General features: G+C 28.3%; 1 protein-coding gene across 1 annotated transcript; it reads left to right on the top strand.

Moving 5' to 3' along the window:
* Positions 1–8,889: 8,889 nt before the first annotated feature.
* On the top strand, positions 8,890–9,816 carry LOC105129934 (ethylene-responsive transcription factor 1B-like). The gene has a single exon (XM_011032210.1). The coding sequence runs from the start codon at positions 8,949–8,951 to the stop codon at positions 9,612–9,614; it is 666 nt and encodes a 221-aa protein (XP_011030512.1). The 5' UTR covers positions 8,890–8,948; the 3' UTR covers positions 9,615–9,816.
* Positions 9,817–21,022: the final 11,206 nt, after the last annotated feature.

The following is a 21,022-nucleotide window of genomic DNA, read 5'->3' as shown; positions in this document are numbered from 1 at the left end:
TATAGAAATATTTTATCGGTATATGCTGAGAGAATTATAGTAAAAAAATTTAAAACAAAGCATAAAAAATGAAAATATGTTATTTTTACTAACAAAATTACCGATGGAATTTATTCTGTCAATAAAATTTATCGGTAAATTAATTGGTAAACTGTGAATACTATTCATCATGTCAATTATAAAAGAAATCATCAATGGAATTTTTCATTGTATTTTCCAGTGAACTTTAGAACTGTTCACTTTCCAATTACACCATTAATTATTGTTTTTTATGGACAAAATCACCGACGGATGAAAAGTCGTTGATGTTATTCGGCGGTTTTCTAAAAAAATTAAATTAATTTAAAAATTTTATTTAAATATTACAGACGGAATCACCGATGAATTGAAAAATTGTCAGTAATTGTTGGTGGTTTCTAAAAACTTTTTACGAAATTGAAAATTTAAATTAAATATTATTGATTAAATTACCGACAGGATAATTAAAAAATATTAATATTCAATTATCTGTCGCTAACGTGCCCCAATAAAAAACCTGAATCCCTCTATTCCATAAGAGATAAACTCATTTCTTCTTCTTCTTTACTATATGTAAAAAACTTCAATATCTATTTCTTTCTTTTCTTTTCTCTCCTTATCTTCTTGACTTTTCCTCCGTGCTCAGATATGTTTTCTTCTTCTTTCTTCTTTTATCCTCTTATTTTTTTTTAATTAATATGTTTTATGAATTTTTTTCCCTCATTAACTTCACTTGCAACTACATTAAGGTAAGCTTCTTTTTTTTCCTGATTTTTTCACTATATTTGTTTCTTATTTTATTTTTAATTATTTTTGTTCTTAATAATTGTATAAATGTTGTTGTGAGGATTGTTTTTTCATATAAAATCAATTTTTAGTTAATTTATTTATAGAATTTTTAAATTTTTAGTAGTTGCAACTTTATTTTTTTCATATGAATTTTTTTAGTTGAATTTATTTTTTTGTTGCAAATTTGTTTGAGTTGATTTTCTTATTCTTTTTTCCAAGCTTTTTGAGTATATATTATAGAGTGTTGATTTATGCTAATTTAATTATTTTTTAATTTTTTAAAATAATTTTTAAAAAAATATTTTTATATAATTACTAAAGAACTTTCCGTCTGAAATTCTGTCGCTAATTCTATCGATAAATCCATTGGTAATAAAAAAATATTATTACTGAAGTGTATGTTCTGTCAGTAATAATATTTTTTTTATTACTAATAAATTTACCGACAAATAAAAAATTACCGATGAAAGATTCATTAACGGATAATTTTTATCGGTGATTTTGTTGATAAATTAATTACCAACGAAATATATGTCTTACGCCGATAAAAAATTTCCATTAGTAAAACTGTTAAATCTTATAGTGATGGTCATGGTGTTTATTGATGACATGGATATATTGGTTATTTTAAGATTAAAAAGGGAAAAATCAGTATTCACGGTGAAATAACTATTTTGTCTTTGAAATCAAAATCTTTTGAACTTAGCGTAAATGGATGTTTTTGTATTTTCTATTTCTCATGCACAGTAAAATGACTTAAATAATTTTAAAATAAAATTTTCTTTAACTTACATGTAGGGTTATTTTTGTATTTTTTAAGTTTTTGTTGTTATCAAGTGATAGAGAGACAATATTGTAATTTTATAAATATAAATATTATTAAAAAAAAAGAAACGACTAAGTAGTGGTTGCACTCTTTGAGCATTGCTTGCAGCGATGCCTGATGACTGAACATTGATTTTAAAAAGTAGTGTTTGAATTAGCTTAGCAATCTTTTTATTTCTAGACGACATGTGTTATCTACGGAACTCTAATTTTGTTTAACCAACCTTTTTTTTTAACAAATAAGGTTTCCATGTACACGTCCACTATTTTATTCTTCGGTTATTGTCATTTATTGCTTTCCATCAATATATATATTACATTAGAAAAAAAAAAAACTAAAAGAGATAAGATATGTATTGTGAATTGTGAGTTCTTTTAACATTTTTTTTTTTTTGTATAACAGACAGAAGCAAGAGATGAAGCATATAACAAGGAAAAGAAAAAATAGGGTTTGATTGTGATTTTCCAAGGAAATGGAGGCATTGTGTTTTATCTATAGATTCTCAAAGTAATTCTTTAAATTTATTTTTTTTTAGAATTGGTTTTTTATGTTATAATTACTATTTATTTTATTTAAAATAGATTCATCCTTCAATATTTACTTAATTTGAAATTAAATTTTATAATTATTTTTTATTTTTTTCTATATGATTTTTTAATAATTTTAAAAATAACATGGGTTATCTCGAGTCTTTTTATTTATCATTCTTTGTTAAAATTATTATTTTTAAAAAATATTTTATTTTTTAATTAAATTAAATTGATTGATTAAATATAAGTATGAGATGTTTATTTTATTATATTTAATTTAATTTAATTTAATATAAGCAAGGAGAGAGGTGAAGAGAGTTCAATATTAACGCATTGGCCACCAAATTGTTTTCACATAACTTGAATATTTTTTTGATCCAAGAAAACAATTAAGTGCAGTCGGCAACCTAGCACAGGCCCCTGTAGCTAGTAAAGAACCAAGAGGAGAGGTGAAAATAAAGTGCACTCTCTTCACAATTCACCGTGGATTCAAACGGTGAATTTTATTTTTTTTAATCTTCAAATATTTTTTATCCTCGATTGAGTCATTCAATTGCAAAATTGATATGCAATTGCTTCTGATTTGTTTAACTGGTAACATAATTGAAAGCAAGAGAAGTAAAGTGAAAAGGGGCAGTCAAACTAGGATGGGGTTTCAAAAAATGGCATTAAAAATTCACTTTAGTCCTCCTATTTTTCAAATGAATAATTTTTAGTCCTTTTAGTTTTCTAAAATTTAATTTTGATATAATTTTTTTTTTTATGTTTAATTTAAGAGAGTTGTTGGATTCTAGTAATAAAGAGTTTTGATTATCATTGATTTTGATAATGAAAAAGTTGATTTTGTTGTCAACGATTCCATTTAATTAACATATTTTTTTAGGTGTTCTTCATTTTTTTTATTGTTTAAGAACATAGATCTAAGTTAAAAAGTTTTTTTTAATTTAAATTGATTTATATGTTTTTAATTGATTTTCTTATTATTTGAATTTTTGTTGTTTATGTAGGTATTTAGGATATTTTATCCTTTAAAGTTAACTTAATTTAAGTTAATTGTTAAATTAATTAAAAAATTAACTTTTAAAATATGCTTTTTAATATTGTAATATTGTTTGGGGGATATTTGTGATTTGATGCTGTGGAATGGTGAACAATAAAACACCAGATGGGACGAAATTATCAAAGAAAAAGAAAAAAAAGGTTCAATTTTAGTCTCTCTATATGATTGATTGAGATGAATTGATCCGCATTTCATCTATTTTGGTGCCAATCGAGCAATTAAAACACAGGGAGTAAGACCATCAATTGCCACGAACACAGAGAGGAAAAGGGTGATCTTTACAAAATGACTAAAATTGATATAATATTGATGTAGATTAAGGGTCTATTTTCTGTATATAAATTTTATATATCGATTTAAATTATTTTTTAATCTGATTCAGAGAATGTTACATTATTTTTATATAGAAATAATTTTCTTTTGAATAAAAAGATCGTTTTAAAATTTGATCAAAAGTCAAAATCTTTAACTTTCAATTTATTAATTCTTACTTATGTCGTCTTTATTATTCAAAAGAGTTATTTTACTTCCGAATCGAATAATTTTATCGTAAATTGTTTATAGAAAATACCTGTAAAAAATTTATTTTCATACTCTTAAGAAAGCATATCAAATAGAACCTAAGATATAATTTGCACTTCTTTTAAGTTTTTTTTTCTTTTTCTTTTTCAAATTGGCAAATATCTTTAGATGACCCAGTTTTGGAAATGCCAATACAATAGCAAGGGTGTAAATTGTTTTTTGTCGGATTTCAGACATTATGCTGGGAATATTCTGTAAGCAATTAGAGCAACCGGGAACCACCAAAGTTTCTAGCCGGACAGGTTGTGGGATGGCTCGAATAAGACCGCCGAGAATAGGTCGTTGGCTTAGTGGAAAGAGCACTGGCGGTGGGGCCTTGACATGGACGCAGAGAGAATTGTGAAACATCTATAAACGACCATGTACCGTGAATCTGTTGGCATCATAGCTTGCCTAACTAGCAGTCAAGTAGTAGTGTCACTCCTGCCTTAATTAGATCCTCTTTTTTCTTTTCTTCTTTTAATGCTATTTGTGGTTACAAAACAGAATAAAAGGCCAAGCGGTGGTTGTTGAGGAAGGATTAGAGACCACTGATGCTGCGTATCAATATATATATATATATGTTACTCTCACTATCTGAACAGGTCAGGATCTGGAAAGAAAATGGTGATTGGAAACCAGACTTTTCTTTTTCTTCCAAAGTTGATGTCAATCTTTACATATGAAGAACCTCTGAGTATCCTTTTACCTTCGTCTATGTTCTGATTTCTATGGACATGTTGGATGGTATTTATAATTTAGTCTCTTTCAATTAGCCTTTTCCTTTTTCCTTTTCTAGCAGTGGAAAGCTTCTCATTCAGATGCACAAAGATGCATGATGTAAAAATGACGAGGACTTGCGCGCTGGCTAGCAAAGAAGAGATTTCTGCCCTTGTCGCATTGGGACATTTTAAAAATTGCTGGACTCACAAAATTCAGTAGTATCTGAACAAGGAAGAAAAAATAGACCGAAGAATATTTACAGATGAAAGTACTGCAAAATATATAGGGCCACATGAAAAACAAGATTTTAATGGTGTTCTCAGTCAAGACATAAGAATTTTCCAAATTTTATTGGATCAATTTGTAGCTGAAAAGACCGTTCTCTTGAAACGGGCTTTCCAAGAAGCTGCGCATCATGCGTGAACATCAAAGCTTCTTGTGCGTTAAAGAAGAGAGGAGGTGGTCACCATCCACGAAATAGTATCCATTCTTTCTGGGGGACTTTCAAACATTCAACAATTATCTCCCAGTTGTGGCGACTTTGAAATATTTTCCTTGGGTTTCAAGGGGGCATGTATCCGGACCTTTTCAAAATCACAAAATTAATTTTCAAAATCATGATCCATAGGCTCTATATCTAGGATAATAATACGTTTGGATCGCCGATAGTAGATAAACAATCTTTAAGGAAAAGTTTGCAGCTCTTTTACTAGTTTTTTGTGAAGTAATATATATTATACATGTATTAGAAGAAGTTTTCATCAGAGTTGACTGGAGATTATGATTATGATCACGAAATCAATTCACATGAATCCCAATGTTTCATAGTAAAAGATGAGAGAGGAGAGGCGTAACAAAACGCAACAACATCAAATCGGAAGTTACTAAGAAAGCCCCTATTCATGTGAATATAATCATGTACATTTCGTGTTCAAAGATTTTTTTTTCTTCTTTTTTAATTTTCTTCATATAAACTTTCAAGTTAGTATTGAGAATTTTTTGTCCTCTGAATATACTAGATCAATTATTAATTAAGAATCTACCCTTAAAATTGTTTTAAAAAAATTCATCTCGATTAATGAATAAAGTAGTTTTAAAACACTCCAAGTTCGGGGAAAACAAAACTAGGAACTCCTCCAATTACGCTATTAAATCACAATGCATTTCCCTCGGGAATTCTGAATTTAACTCGCTATTTTTTTTAGAAAAATAATAAAAGGAAAACTCAGTTCTTTGAAAATTATGAGTATCTTATAATTGTCAAATACAATTTACTCAGTAGATTAGATAAAAATAATAATAACTTAAAACCTTAATCCATCTAGGTTAGTGTCCAAATTAGATAACATTTTAATCTAGTTAAGCTGCACAAAACTCATCAAAATCAAGTGTACTCGAGGGTTGACATGTTAAATACCCAAACATGCATCATTTTTTAAACTTTAATATTTATTTTATTATCATTATTATTTGTTATATACAACTTGCCAGTAACAACCAACATAATAATTGTTGATATAAAAAATAAAAAAAAATTATAATTAAAAGAGGGAAATTAAAAAGAATAATATTTTTTTATAAAAAAACCAAGAAAAAAAATTAAAAATAAAAAAAATGATGAAAAAATTAGAGAATATAATATTTGATAAATTATGATTTAATGATGAAATTAAAAATAAATAAAATTTCTATGAAATGACCTAAACTAAAAAAAAAAAACTAAAATTAAAATATCAACAACCAAAATAACTAAGCTTTAATTCATAAAGAAAAAGAGAAAAAAGAAAAGAAAAAAAAAGTTCACTTACAATAAATTAGATAACCACAAAAAACACACGACATACCAATAAAAAAAGGACATGATAACGCTCTCAAATATATGGTAGAAAAGCATTTTTGGATGTTAGGAGACGCTGCACATATTACCTAAAAGGTGCAGGCGTCTCTTACACGTTTTTTTTTTATCTTGCTAGATACAAAAATACACTTGAGCTGACTATCTAATTACCAAAAAAAGCAATGTGAAAAACCAAAAACACATCTTTATCTCATGTTTATTTTTATTTTTTTTAAATATTGTTTTACTATGTATTTTAATTTATTATTATTTTTTATATTTGATCAAATATAAAATTGCCTCTTATCTTAAATTATAATAAAAAATTATTGTGAAAATATAAAATATCCCTTTAAGGGTCTTTTTATCATTTCATTGTGCCATAAAAATTAAAAAATATTTATTTTTCCTCACTTAATTTGCAAATGATAAATGAATCGTGTAAAAAAAATTTAATATCTTTAAAAATCTTTAAAAGCCCGTGCAAAGTTTTTTTTGATGGAAAGATAAAAACAATTGTTATATTATTCCAGCAACCAATGCTAATGAATATATAGCTACAATAATTTTTTAAGATAAATTAAGTTTTGTTTATAATGATCCCTCAACTAGAAAACAGTTTTATTTTAATAGTTTTTTTTAAAACTCTTTTAGTATTGTAATTTAATCCATAATCTAAAAAAAAAGCAGATATTGCGAAACCGAGAAATCATTCATGCAGAAAAACTTTAAACACAAATAAAAAATCGGTTTCTTTTTTCTTCCCTTTTCCCCTCAAAATGAAATGGGCTTGTAGAATATCCGAAAGTTGTTTGCTTATATAAAAATACAGTAACGCACTGCACTTGAATACTGGTTTCAATATTATTTTTCAACAAGAAAATTAAAGGGACATAATTTTATCACATAGAATTGTTTTTTATTTTATAAATAATTTTATCACGTCAAACATGCATATCTTAGTTGAGTGCTTGCACAGACTTATTTTAATGGCATTTATAACTCTAAAAGGGAAAAGAAAATTGGAATTTCTTCTATTTGTCGAAATTGAAACCACAATTACGGTAATTTTATTATTGAATTTGAAGTAAGTTTATTCACATTTTCGTAGCTAATCTTTATTTTTATGTGAAAAATGCTTGGAGTTGATTAAGTAATTATAAATATGTTACCCTTTTTTGTTTTGCTATAGATACTCGTAAGGTCAAGCCATGGCAGCGAAACAAAGTAACAAACCAACGGAAGAGATGGCTCCTCAAGTGGAGACTATGGAGTAGAACATTTCGAGGGGGCAGGCAGCAGCCAAACCTAATTTGTCACGATACCGATTATAAGAAAGAATAGAAAAATTAACGGTGTAAGAAAAAATAACTTTTTATTGTAATATTTACATTATTTACCAAACTTATGTTGTAAAATTCAGTTAATATATATTATAGATAATAATGAATTAAAAAATATAATAAATAAACATTATAAGAATTAATTGATAAATCTAAATTTTTGAAACTTGATCAATTCAATCCGATTCATATATTTTAAATAACAAATTTAATTTATTATCATATATTCTATTTTTTTCTTAATGGATTCTTTCATTATAATTAATTGATTTAATTGGTTTATTAAGCTGAAGTTATTTTTTATAATCTATAACATGTTTTGAGCTAACTTACTAAATTAAATCTTAGTTTTAATTAAGTTAAATGCATTGAAAAATAATAATATAAGCTAAACTTGTTAATATATAAAATATTCACATAAAACATTAATCCAACCCATATATTTACCATACTTGGATTAAAAATAAATAAATTGGGTTTATATTTTTTTTAAAAAAATAAATGAGATTAGATTTAATTATACATCTAGAAAAGAAAAAAAGTCATTATCTTCCACTTGGGTGACACGTGGACAAAGCTCCATCCACCAAATCTGAGACAGAAACTGAGATCATTGGGATGATGTCATCACAGATGCCGTTCTGACCTGGCAATCTATCTTCAGTTGACAAATCAGCAATTTGAGCCCATAGGCGATGCGGATCCCACACTTAATTAAATGATTAAACATATTGCCATCATATTCACTTTGGCATATTTTAAGATTAGTTTGTTTTTTTTTATGAATAAGACTAGCTTTTAAAATTGAGATTCAATTATTTTTCAAGTGCTAAATTTCATGTAGAATATCCACATGATATATTCACAAAATATTTTCTTACAACCTTTTTTTAAAAAAAATTGCATAATAAGTAAAGAGCAAAATAACTTAATTGCAAACAAATTTCAATTGAAAAAAAATATATTTAGAATGTATTTTTTTCATTTAAAAAAATTTTAAAATTTTTTTTGAAAAAAAAACTATTATTACATATCAATACCTTAGTAATTACTGTTAGATCACTTTTCTTTACCATTTTAGGTAAATACTTCATTCACTCTTATTACTGTCAAAGCTCAAATTCCTGCCTACCTGACTCGGACTGCCTCCCTTTGGTGGTATATAAAGAGCACAAGACTTCAAATTTTGCATACCCCAATAGACATCAAGAAAACAAAGAGGCCACAGAAAACACAAACCAAAAATCCCCAACCAATTCAAATGGATGCCTCCATCTTTCACTCTGCAAATTCTGATTTCTCATCCGAATCTTCTTTTAGATCACCAGACTCTTTTTATAGCCAATCTTTTAACCAAAGTTCTCTCCCTTTCAATGAAAATGACTCCGACGAAATGCTTCTTTTTGAACTAATCTCGGAGGCCACTCAAGAAACATCAAGAACAACTTTCTGTAATGGAATTGTTAAGGAAGAAGAGGTCAGTTCAGTTGCCAAAGAAACTCCCGACAAGGAAAGGTCCTACAGGGGTGTTAGGAGGCGGCCATGGGGCAAATTCGCAGCGGAGATAAGGGATTCCACAAGGAATGGCATAAGGGTATGGTTAGGCACATTTGACAGTGCAGAAGCAGCTGCTTTGGCTTATGATCAAGCTGCTTTTTCGATGAGAGGACCTGGGACTATACTAAATTTCCCAGTTGAAAGAGTGAGGGAGTCGCTTAAGGATATGAAGAGTAGTCATCATTATGACGATGGGTGCTCACCTGTGGTGGCTCTAAAGAGAAAGTACTCCATGAAAAGGAAATTGGGAAGCAGGGCCAAGAAAGAGAGGAATGCAAGGATAGAAAAGGTAGTGGTTTTGGAAGATCTAGGCGCTGATTATTTGGAACAACTGTTGAATTCATCTGGAAAGGCTGCGAGTCCTTGGTGAACTATCTTGATTTTATATATTTCATTTTTTTTTCTCCTTCCATGAAATTTATTGAAATGGTGGGATTGATCATATGCTGAATCTACATGTGTATTTTCTTTTTTCTCTTCTCATTTCTCCCTTTTTCCCTTGTAAAGGGATTGAAGATTGTTGTATCTCTCTTGTACGTGGGCCTGATATACCACATAATTAAGTATCAATGCAGCCAAAAAAAAAAAAAACGAGGTGACTGCTGCCTTTCGTTGAAATACTTTTTTAACATGGTTCCTCAGAGACTCGGCTTAACAGAGTCAAAGATTGCTACAGTCTCTGTTTTGCCTTAAAAATACCCAGATCTACACAAAGTTAAGTTGCACTGCTGCAGTTCAACAAGGCATTCGTCACTAAAATTTATTGATAAATAAAACTAGTGTTTTCAAACACTAATTAAATATATTCAAATCCACGGTAAAGATTCGAGTTTAAAATATTTTTCATTTAAAAATATATTAAAATAATATTTTTTATTTTTAAAATTAATATATCAAAATAATTTAAAAATATAAAAAAATAATTTTTAATAAAAAAATTAATACTTAAAAAAACACGATAAAAACTACATTTCCAAGCAAATCATCAACATCATTTTCATCCCAAGGGGTTTTATTTGTCCAAAATTCATCATACATGTTAATTAACGTCAATCTTTAGAAGTTGTCCACGTTCTTGGTGTTGAATAAAAATGTAATCCTCATCAATTAAATTCAATTTATTTATTAATTTAATTTAATTATAGTATAGCAAATACCATATTAGTCTCAAGTTGGAACTTGTGGCTCCCTTATGTTTTTTTCTATTAGAGTAGCATTTGATTACTGTCTCGAGATAGAAAAAAATAAAAACAAAAATAGTAAAATAAAAAATAAAAATAAAATAAAATTATATTTAATAATCATGTACAAAACAAAATAAATATTTACGTATCATGTTTGGTTATAATTGATAAGATATAATAAAATATAAAAATATTTATTTCATTTTTAATATGCTTTGTTATCAAACTTACATATTTTAATAAAATAATTTGATATTTTTTTATTTTAATTTATATTAAATATTAAAATTAATAATATTATAATAATCTTAATTATAAAACCAAAACTGATTTGACAAGTTAATCCAATGCCTGAATTAATTTGATTTTAAAAAAAACTAGATGAAAGATTGATTTAATCTGACTTGGTCAAAAACATAAGTCAACTAGGGATAAAACAAGAGTAAAATCCATTTGATTTTTTTGAAAAAAAAAAATTGGTTAACTAATTGAGCTTCCCAACCTATGACTTGAACCTTACATCGAGTTGACTATTGAGTTCGGTTTTAAAACTATGATAACAATTACTTTTATCTATATGTTGACATATGTCACCCCTTGTTGACCTTTTTGATCTATAACCTAATTGACCTTCCAAGTTAGGTTTTAAAATTGCGATAATAACAACTTTTATCTTTATGTTGATTCAAGTCAACCTAGGTTGACCCTCCTGATCTGTAACGGGGCCTTGCCCTTTATTGATCCCATAATCAAATTTTAAAACTATAATAATAACAATTTTTATTTTATGTTAATCTAGATCAACTTGAGTTAATCCTCCTAATACGTGACATCAGTCTTACCCCATGTTGAACTTTAAGTCAGGTTTTAAATCTATAGTACTAATTACTTTGTTCTTATATTGATCTAGATTCATGATCAACCTTACTTGTAACTCGAGTCTTATCCTTAATCGACACTTAAATCAAATTTAAAATTATGATAATAATTATTTTTATTCTAACATTAACCCGGATCTTTATTATTGACTCGAGTTTTATTTCGGATCGACCCCTGAGTTGAGTTTTAAAACTCTAATAATAATAATTATTTTAATACGTCTTTGTTTGATAGTTTTAGAATTGAGAGGTTTTTATAAGGATATTCAGAAATAAAAAATATTATTTTCTATATAGCTTTTATTTTGAAAGTATACAAACTCATTCTAAAATTTTTCTAGAAATAAATTTATTTTTATCTATATTTCATCCTAAAACAGTAACTAGACAATACTTTTCATCCTTTGAAAAATCAATGTGCACGTTTTTATCGAATTTCAGTCATGAAGGAACTTTCTTGTTCGGTATATAAATTTAAAAAAAAAGGTAAGCAAATGGGATAGATAGCATTCGAAAAGTAATAATAATATCAGCAATCTTCGAAACTGACAAGTGGCCGACCTCTGCAAATTGCAAAGTATCTTTGTAAACAGGGGGCAGTAGAAGAAAAGGGTCTTACATTTCATCTTGAAAACACTGTTAGGGTCTAATTTGGGTTCAAGACTCGAGAAAATAACTCTTTACAACTAATGATATTTGGATTAGGTGTAGTATGGCTACCACTCTTCGTTAAAAAACTACCACTCTTCGTTAAAAAACAATTCTTTCGACGAACAGGATAATATTTTATTGTTTCATCGTCCCTATCTTCTAGTCGTTCCACCGAATTTCCTCTTGTAACGCATTATTAACAACGTATTTAGCTGGTTGAAAATATTATTTCCTCGTCGGATTGTGATCTAATCTACTGTTATTCGGAGGGGTCTTACATTTCCAATTGTGATTTAACTAATTACAATATCTAATTAACGTCATACTCTCGGCCTAACAAATTAGTTATTAGCAATCTGTAAACAATCAATTCATCTGTTGATAGTTTCTATTCAAGCAAGCATCTCTTCTCTGGTTTCATATTTTCTTTATGAAAGCTTGTCGAAACAACTAGCCTGTAAGGCAAATACTTATGAACCAAGAAACTTCGGCAGCAAGCATACCATTCGTCACGTGGTATTTGATTATTCCAAATTCAACACCAAGATTAAGAGTCATGAGTGGTCAATATCTACTCATTCAACGTGGATCATTATTTGTCTTCAATTTGATAGAACTGAATAGTCTCACTTTGACAGGTAACGGCTATATCACTATCCTTGCTCCTCGGTTAACTGAACTTGGCCATGTATTTTTAAGGAAAGAGACAATTTAGGTTTTTCTATCTCTACTCTCCGTCTCAATTCTGTTTTGTTTTTTCTTTTTTCACTCAAAACTTGAACAAATGTCAACAAGACATGAGCAGGCATGTTCAGTTTTCCCTCTGGAATATGAACACACGGAGTGCTCTTCGATTCTTGAAACTCGAATTTGAAACTGAAAGCTTATCTCTTCTCCATGCTTCGCAAAGGTTAATATTACTGGCAAAATAGTCTTAATAATGGTCAAGTGACATGAGCAGGCATGTTCAGTTTTCCCTCTGGAATATGAACACACGGAGTGCTCTTCGATTCTTGAAACTCGAATTTGAAACTGAAAGCTTATCTCTTCTCCATGCTTCGCAAAGGTTAATATTACGATATATCTACTTCTATTTGTTTTTATATTTTAAAAATATTTTTAATAAAATTTAATTTTTTTATGTTTTCGAATTATTTTCATGTAATGATATAAAAAATAAAAATATTATTTTAATATATTTTCAAATAAAAAATATTTTTTAAAATAATTATTATTATATTTCTAAATACCCACCTAGTTTAATTGTAAAACTGAAATTTTTAACCCAATTCTCAACCATAGAATTTTCTCAATTTTAGTGACTAATCTTTAATGACGTGTCAACTTTTACCTGCATTGATTATTTTCCTAGCTATTTAATTTTTAATTTTTTGGGGCCCGTGTGACCGCTTTGTTTATGATTTTATTTCAGCCGGCAGTATGTTCGTGGACTAAACTTTTCTCTTTGAAAGTACTTTTCTAGTGATCTAATTGTTTTTCAGAAAAGAAGTCTAAAATAATATATTTTTCCTATCTGTTAACATCAGAAAATTCCTATAAAAAATTTATTTTTACGTTTTTACTTCTAATAATAATCGAAGTTGTGTTTAGCATAGATTACCAAATGCCCAAGTTATTACTAGCTTATTAGTCCGCACCATTCGAGTCAGATCAATTTTTTTAACATAAACAAATTATTCAAATGTGGCTCACATGTATTTTAATTAAAAAAATTATTATAAAATTAAAATTAGATATATACTAGATATATTTTTTAAATATTAAAACAGTGATACACAAGATGATATCTTTTGAAGATGGTAGTATATTTGATAGATTTAAGTCAACTCGTCAAATTCATATTTTAATTAAAAATTTATCATGAATTCAAAATTAGATATATACTAGACATAATTTTTAAATATTAAGACAGTAATATATAAGATGATATCTTTTAAAGGTGGTAGTATATTTGATAGATTTAAGTCAACCTATCAAACTCGCAACTCAAGTTATGAATCCATGATAACCTATAAAAAGCAAGTTAGTATAAATTATAAAATTTAATTTTTGATCAACCTAATATTAAAAAGAAAAAGTGAAAAAATAAATTAAGTTTAAAAAAAACCAAAAAAAGATTCAAGATAATTCGGGTTATAATGTCAATCTAGTGATCTAGGTCATACAACTAACTGGGTTCAATAATCTTTTTTATGAAATTATTTATTATTTAATTATATGACAAAAAATAGATACTTAAAAAATTAAAAATCAATCAAATATTAGAATATTTGTCCAAAACTACGATAATCTCAAGAAAAACAAACAAAAAAAGATCACAAAGATTAGTTAAAAAAATGATAAAATTGAAAAACAATTAAAGAAAAAACTCAATGTCAAATGACAAAATTTAAAAAAAAAAAAAGATTAAGCACACAAGTCTGAGTGACCCAGCACATCTAAGCCTTTAAAAAAAAAGCTTAGGCGTGTGATCTTGTTAACTCACGGGTGCGAGCCTTAGTTCTTTTTTTTATTAAATTAGGCTGGAGATGCGTTGTCCACTCATTTTTCTTTAAAAGGACACAAATAATATGTCATGTATAGTTCATAGTATGACAGTTACATAGTATTAAAATTTTATTTTTTAACTATTTTTTACTTAAAAACACCTTAAAGACCTGAACAAACTCATTTATGGCTCTAAAACAACCCAAAAAATGATAAGAAATTTAAAACCAACCTGAAATAAAATAAAAAATTATAAGCTTATATCTATCTTTTCAAGTAAGGTGAAGGCCAAAGAACACATCAATGGAATTTCTCTCATCAAATAATACTTGTTAACACCAAGATTGATTTTTTTCATGGATGGAATTGAGTCAACCAAAACTTTATCTTTTTCATATCTTTTGGGGACACCTCTTTCTTCTCTCAAACTCAAAAACTAAAAATAAAATAAAATGAAGTGTTGGAATAAAATGTAAAAAATTTGTTAAATAGGATTAAAATGAAGAAAAAAAAACTTTAGGGACTAAGAAGCTACAAATGCACCTTTGCTACATTATTTTAAAAAAAGTCTTAGAATTTTTTTGGGTGTCAATTTTAATCTTTATACTTCTAATTATGTTTAATAAAGAAAATTGAAGTTGATTTTGTCAAATCAAACATCATTTAACACCAAAACCTTTTTTCAACATTGCAATATAAAAAAAAAAACATTGCTTCAATCTAAATTTTTTTTATACATTTTTCAACATTGCAATATAAAAAAAAAAAAAACATTGCTTCAATCTAATTTTTTTTTTATACGGGGTGAGGAGTATTTAACGTACACCTTTTATTTTATTTTTTTTAATTTCAATCCATAACTCCATCCAATTAAATAATTAGCTCAAGTAAAATAAGATAAACAAGCCATAATAACAACCTTTTCTTATACACAAATGATCACGATCTCTTTGTTAGCGTTTGCCCTACCCTCTCTTTTTGTTCATGACAAGAATGCTAGAGGTTGAACTGTTAGGATACTGGCATGCAAATTTAATAAGATAAAAGGTAAGAAATAAGATAAAATGAGAAATGACACACAAGAATTTACATTGTTCACCCAATTTGACTATATTCATGAGCAAGTATAAAATTATTTTACTAAGTAATGTGAAAATTCCAACCTCTCTCTATTAATAGGAAAACAACTGAAATCTCTCTATTATTAGGAGAAAACACCTCACAAATACTTTATAATTTTGTAGGATTACTTTCCATCTTTTACTCTCCTCTTCTTCTCTCTTGTGGTGTATCTTAAGGCTTGGATGCATTGCCTATTTATAGGCAAGCATCCAGCCTTTTTCTTAGAAAAGACAAGAAGCAAGTGACACCAATTGGTACTCAACTGGATTCATATTAGCATCAATTGGTGCCCAGTTGGATTTACATTCTCCTACTTGAAGACTTTGATGATTTAATCAAGTCTTCACACTTGATCCTTTATGATTCTTCTATCCTTTATATACTTATCATCTTTATGCTGCTTATGTTTCAGTTAGGCCATAAAAGGATCCGCACCATATATACTTGTTAGTGTTGACTGTTTGGTCAAAATATCTGCTGAGTTTTTCTTTGTATAAACCTTCTGAAAATCCACATTCCATCTTCCATCACTTCACAAATAAAGTGATATTGAACATCTATGTGTCTTATTCTTGAATAAAATGCCGGATTCCTTGTAATATGCAAGACACTTTAATTATCACAATATAAAAGAATCTTCTTTTGTTTGTGCCTCAGCTCCTTTATAAGCTTTTTCATCTATATTGCTTCTTTACAAGCTTGATAACTGTCATATACTCAGTTTTTGTTATGGATAATGTTTATTAGGTTAATCATGTTAACTCGGGTCATTTTTTTCATTTATAATTAATTTATTTTTCAATTTCATCTTTCAATATTGAGATGATTAGGAATTAGACTTTATAATATTTTTTTTATTTACTTTCTATGGAGTTATATTAGTTTCATGACTCAAGTCGTGAGTTTTGCGGGTTAGCCATGCTGATTTAGATCATTTATTTTGTCCATTTTTTAACTAATTTTTTTTTAAATTTCATCATTTAACATTGAATTGATTGAGAATTTGACTTTATAAAAAAAATTTATTCCTTTTCTATAGAATTATCCCGGTCTTCTAACCTAAGTTATGCAGGTTAACCCATGTTATCTTGATTATTCTTTCTCTTTTTTAGTTCACTGTTTTTTCAATTCAGTCCTTTAAAATTAGGTTAATTGGGAGTTGAGATTAATATTTTTTTTAAGATTAATATTTTTTTTATTTTTTTATGGGATTATCACGATCTTATGACACGAGTCATAGGTTAAGCTAGTTGAATCGGTTTTTTTTTTAATTTCTTCTTTCAATATTAGGTTGATTGGGAACTAGGTTGCATAATGTTTTTGGTTTGCATTCTATAAGGTTATCTTGATATCATGACTTGGGTCATGAGTTTGGTCGGTTGATTCAAATGATTTTTTATATCCTTTTTGAAATTGTTTTTTTTTTAATTTTACCCTTCAATATTAGGTTAATTAGGAATTGAGTTTCGTAATTTATTTTTATTTTTTCTATGGGATTATTTTAGTCTTGTGACCTATGTTTGAAAAGCTAACCCGGATTAATTTGATTTATTTTTTAGATGAATTTTATTTTATATTTAATCATTTAACATTAGGTTAATTTAGAATGCAAGTGTATTACATGAGCAGCGTATGCCTTGCATAGGTCCACACCTAGTGCTTAAGTGTATGTTCATGCATTAGGTGAACGTCGAGTGCATTGTATGGTGTCCATGCACTGGGCATCCAGGCACCTATGCAAGGAGCATATGCTCGAGCTTTTTACCTGCATTCATGTTTTTTAGATTTTTTTTGTACTTCTTCTTATTTTTACATTTTTTTCTTTTTAGAAAATATTTTTGGATCTTTTTTGAGAAAAACATTGAGTTCATTTAATTTATATCCATCAAATTTCAATCTCAAAGTATTTGACTCCACCACCAATGAAATTAACTTGTTTTTATAGTTTCTCCGTTACCTCTAGTTTTTCTAGGATTGTGTTCCTAACCTTCGAGTCATATCCATGTCAAAAGAATTTATGGTCCCCATTGTTTGTAGCCAAACAAACTAAAAATTTCACCTTGAGATAGGAAAAAAAAACATATATATAAATATACGATGAAATTTTCTAAATTATAAAAGTAATTATTTTGTATTATGTTTTTTGTTTAAAAATATATTAAAATAATATTTTTTTTTAATTTTAAAAAATTTATTTTCAACATTAACATAATAAAACCATTCAAAAACATAAAAAAATAAATTTAAAATTTTTAAAAATAGTTTTTTACAGCAAAAACAAACCTACTTTATATCCTAGTGGAGAAGCACTCCAATGATTACCTTTGGTTTTAATGTCCTATATATCTGGACAATAAATTTAATTTATAAAAGAAAAAAAAAGAAATTTCACTTTTGAGTTTCTAGATAAATAACCAATTTATAGTTCATCAGTCAATCCCCACCTGACTCCTGGCATGGAAGTCATTTAATATTTCTGTCTTTAATATTATTAAGTATAATTAACACAATTATTAGATCTCTAGAAATCCAGATATTTTCAATAAATCCTCTTACTTAAACTATCATAGTTTCAAACAAAAAATGCAAAACTTCATTTGAAATTATCTCATTTTAATGTGTAAGTCATACGCTTTTCAAATAGAAATCCATTGACAAATCTAACACAGGGACTCAATTGAAAATTTTGAACTTTGAAAATCCAATTAAGAAAAAATATTTTCTATGGACTTGAACCAGCATGGAATTACAGTCTCAAGACTGGTTTGAGGATTTGATTACGGCGTGTGGTATAGCATATAGAGATATAACAAAGTTGATGAACTTCTAAATGCAAGAAACTTAACCTCATTCGTCTTCAGACTTGCCTGTTTTGAAGCCCGAACAAGGCCTATATTGACCCAAAGTATATTGTTCAATGGGCCTTTTGGTATTTTATAATGGGCTTACATGTGAACCAATTTCTTTCTTCCTTATTTTGTATTTAAAATTGATCTTTCACGAGGCTTTACTAGAGTCTTCCATATCACCTGAGCTATGGGGAAATTTCTCAATACATGCATGAAAAATTCTAGTTCCAGTGGGCAGTGATGACAATGATGATCTTCAGCCATGTTCCTAAATACTCGAGTCTCATTCGTCAACAGACTATTATAAGCTACAGTCCATAAGAAAGCCTTGATTTTCTCGGGTCCTTTCCATTTCCAAATCAACTTCCATACCTGATCCCTGTTACGCTATTGATTAATGTTTCCCATCTGGTATTCGTATGCAGACCTTAAAGAAAAAGTTCAACAGGGAGATTCGCACCAAAAGGATGCATCATTCTCCATCGTGTTAACAGGGGGTTACTAGCTACTACCATAAACACTTGCATAGCAAGTATATGAGCAAAAACCTTCCATTTTCGTTGTCCGTTATTGGATTCAATTAATAATTATGTAGAAACCATCTACGATCAACGCATGTTTTCAGAAGCAATGTATTCAACGATTTCATAACAATATACCGTCTCAAGCTTCAAATTCTAAAGTTTCATCTCCTAGTTGTACTTGCAAAAACTTCACCTATGACTCTACGAGGATTTTTCAGTAGCTAATTTATATATTATAATTTTTTTTATCGCGTTTTAAGTTCATATTTCCCGAGGGGAAACATTACAAGACAACATCAGCCCAAAACTACAGTCGAGTGCTGCAAAATGTTACTTGGAGGTCTAAATTTAGTAGGGTTTACGTTTACCCTTATACACACACATCATACCATCCAAAGTAGATGCTACTACCAAAGCATGCAATCAAGCAAACCTCTCCCTTAAGCAAGCTTATGCCTGCCAGAACATTGTCTGACAGAACAAACTATATAGTTAAAATCATAGAGATGATGTGTTGGATAAAAATGGATACCTCAAAAATCATCTATTATCTAATGTCATTAAGAACCGAATAAGTTAGGTTCCATGCATCATGCATGCATCACGGAATCATGTCAGGATCCCAAACAGTACTAAAACAACAACCAATAATAGATTTGTTCAATTTAGATAGTGTAAGATGCCGGTGGGATTAGGACCTCGATTATATCCGCGATATCAAGTACTAGCGAACCAAGTCCACTAAAAGCTTTCTCGAACAAGACAAATTAATTTGTTGGAGGTGGGGTTGTATTATACCGACATCAAGAGAGGCTGAGAGCCACATGAATTCTCTTTAGTCTTTGACAAATCTTATAATGTACCGAGTCAACATTACTGGCTGAAATCATATCTTTAATTTTTCGATGGCCATTTTTCGAATATGGGCATTTTTCTCTTGAATTGACTAGCAACATTCGGTTGGAGCTTGAAATAAAAGATTTGCAAACAGGACCTTTTCGGACCCGTGCATAGAAACTGACCAACGGAGTCTTTTGATCCTAGTTTATCTACTAACTTAGCCATCTAGGCTCCTTTTTCATATCAATTGTCGGATCAACCCTGACAATTACTCAGGTCATTAAAACACAATCAAGTTAAACAAACTTGGTCATATCGATGCTTTTTTTTTTGTTTGATTAAAAATCTAGTCTGAGTGAGGTTTCAATTCTCGAATTTTTTATCAACCTAATAAGCCATGTTGAGTTTAACAACGGTCGATAAGAGAAGATAACTTAATTGGAAAATAAAAAAATGTATCAACTATACACACATTTGTTGTATGATTCAAATACTTTATGAATTATACAATATAAGTAGAGTTGTGCTAATTAAGATAAATGAAACTTTTTTTTTTCTGTGAATTACAATGACATCGTTACCCCCAAGAAAATGTATATGTATTAATTTGGCACTAGCTTTGTAGTTACTGTTTAATTAAATTTGAGTTCATGACTACCGATCGCACTTCCCAAAATCCGCTTGCATGATGTGTCTTGTATTTTCTTTTATTTTCTATGTTAGTTCTTTAATATATTTTTTTAACTTCTGCTAATTTTAATTGGATTCCACCTCAAGACCATTTGGTCGATGCAACTTCCAAATTGCATTAAGAAACTTCTTGAATTAAAAGTTCAATTTATTACATTTTTGTTACCGCAAGATATATTATTGGCAACCACAAATCATTTACTGTAGGACTTTCACTTTTATTATATCGATGTGGATTGCCTTGTAAAATAGCAATAGAGCTTTTTCAGATATTTATAATTCGTGGTCTAATTAGATAACATTTTGCTTTAAACATGTAACACGATTGTATAATCCTGGAATATAAATGTCTAATCTTTATAGTCTAACCAGAAAAGTACAATATGTTAAATAAAAAAGGCTTATGAAATTCATAGAATTACAACTTTTTGTCAAAGATTCATAGGTCTTCCTCGTATTAGTACTACTATCATCGCATATCAGCTGTTATGATCTTGTATTACCGGGCATGAATGTTTTTTTTTTTTTTTAA

Source organism: Populus euphratica, unplaced genomic scaffold, assembly GCF_000495115.2.
Source record: "Populus euphratica unplaced genomic scaffold, PopEup_1.0 scaffold17.1, whole genome shotgun sequence".
Taxonomy (NCBI): Eukaryota; Viridiplantae; Streptophyta; class Magnoliopsida; order Malpighiales; family Salicaceae; genus Populus; species Populus euphratica.
The sequence above is the reverse complement of the archived record's forward strand: the minus strand, read 5'-3'. Positions and strand labels throughout refer to the sequence as shown.

Bases quoted from the DNA above. Each gene is read 5' to 3' on its own strand.
- LOC105129934 (XM_011032210.1), top strand. From the start codon at position 8,949: ATGGATGCCTCCATCTTTCACTCTGCAAATTCTGATTTCTCATCCGAA.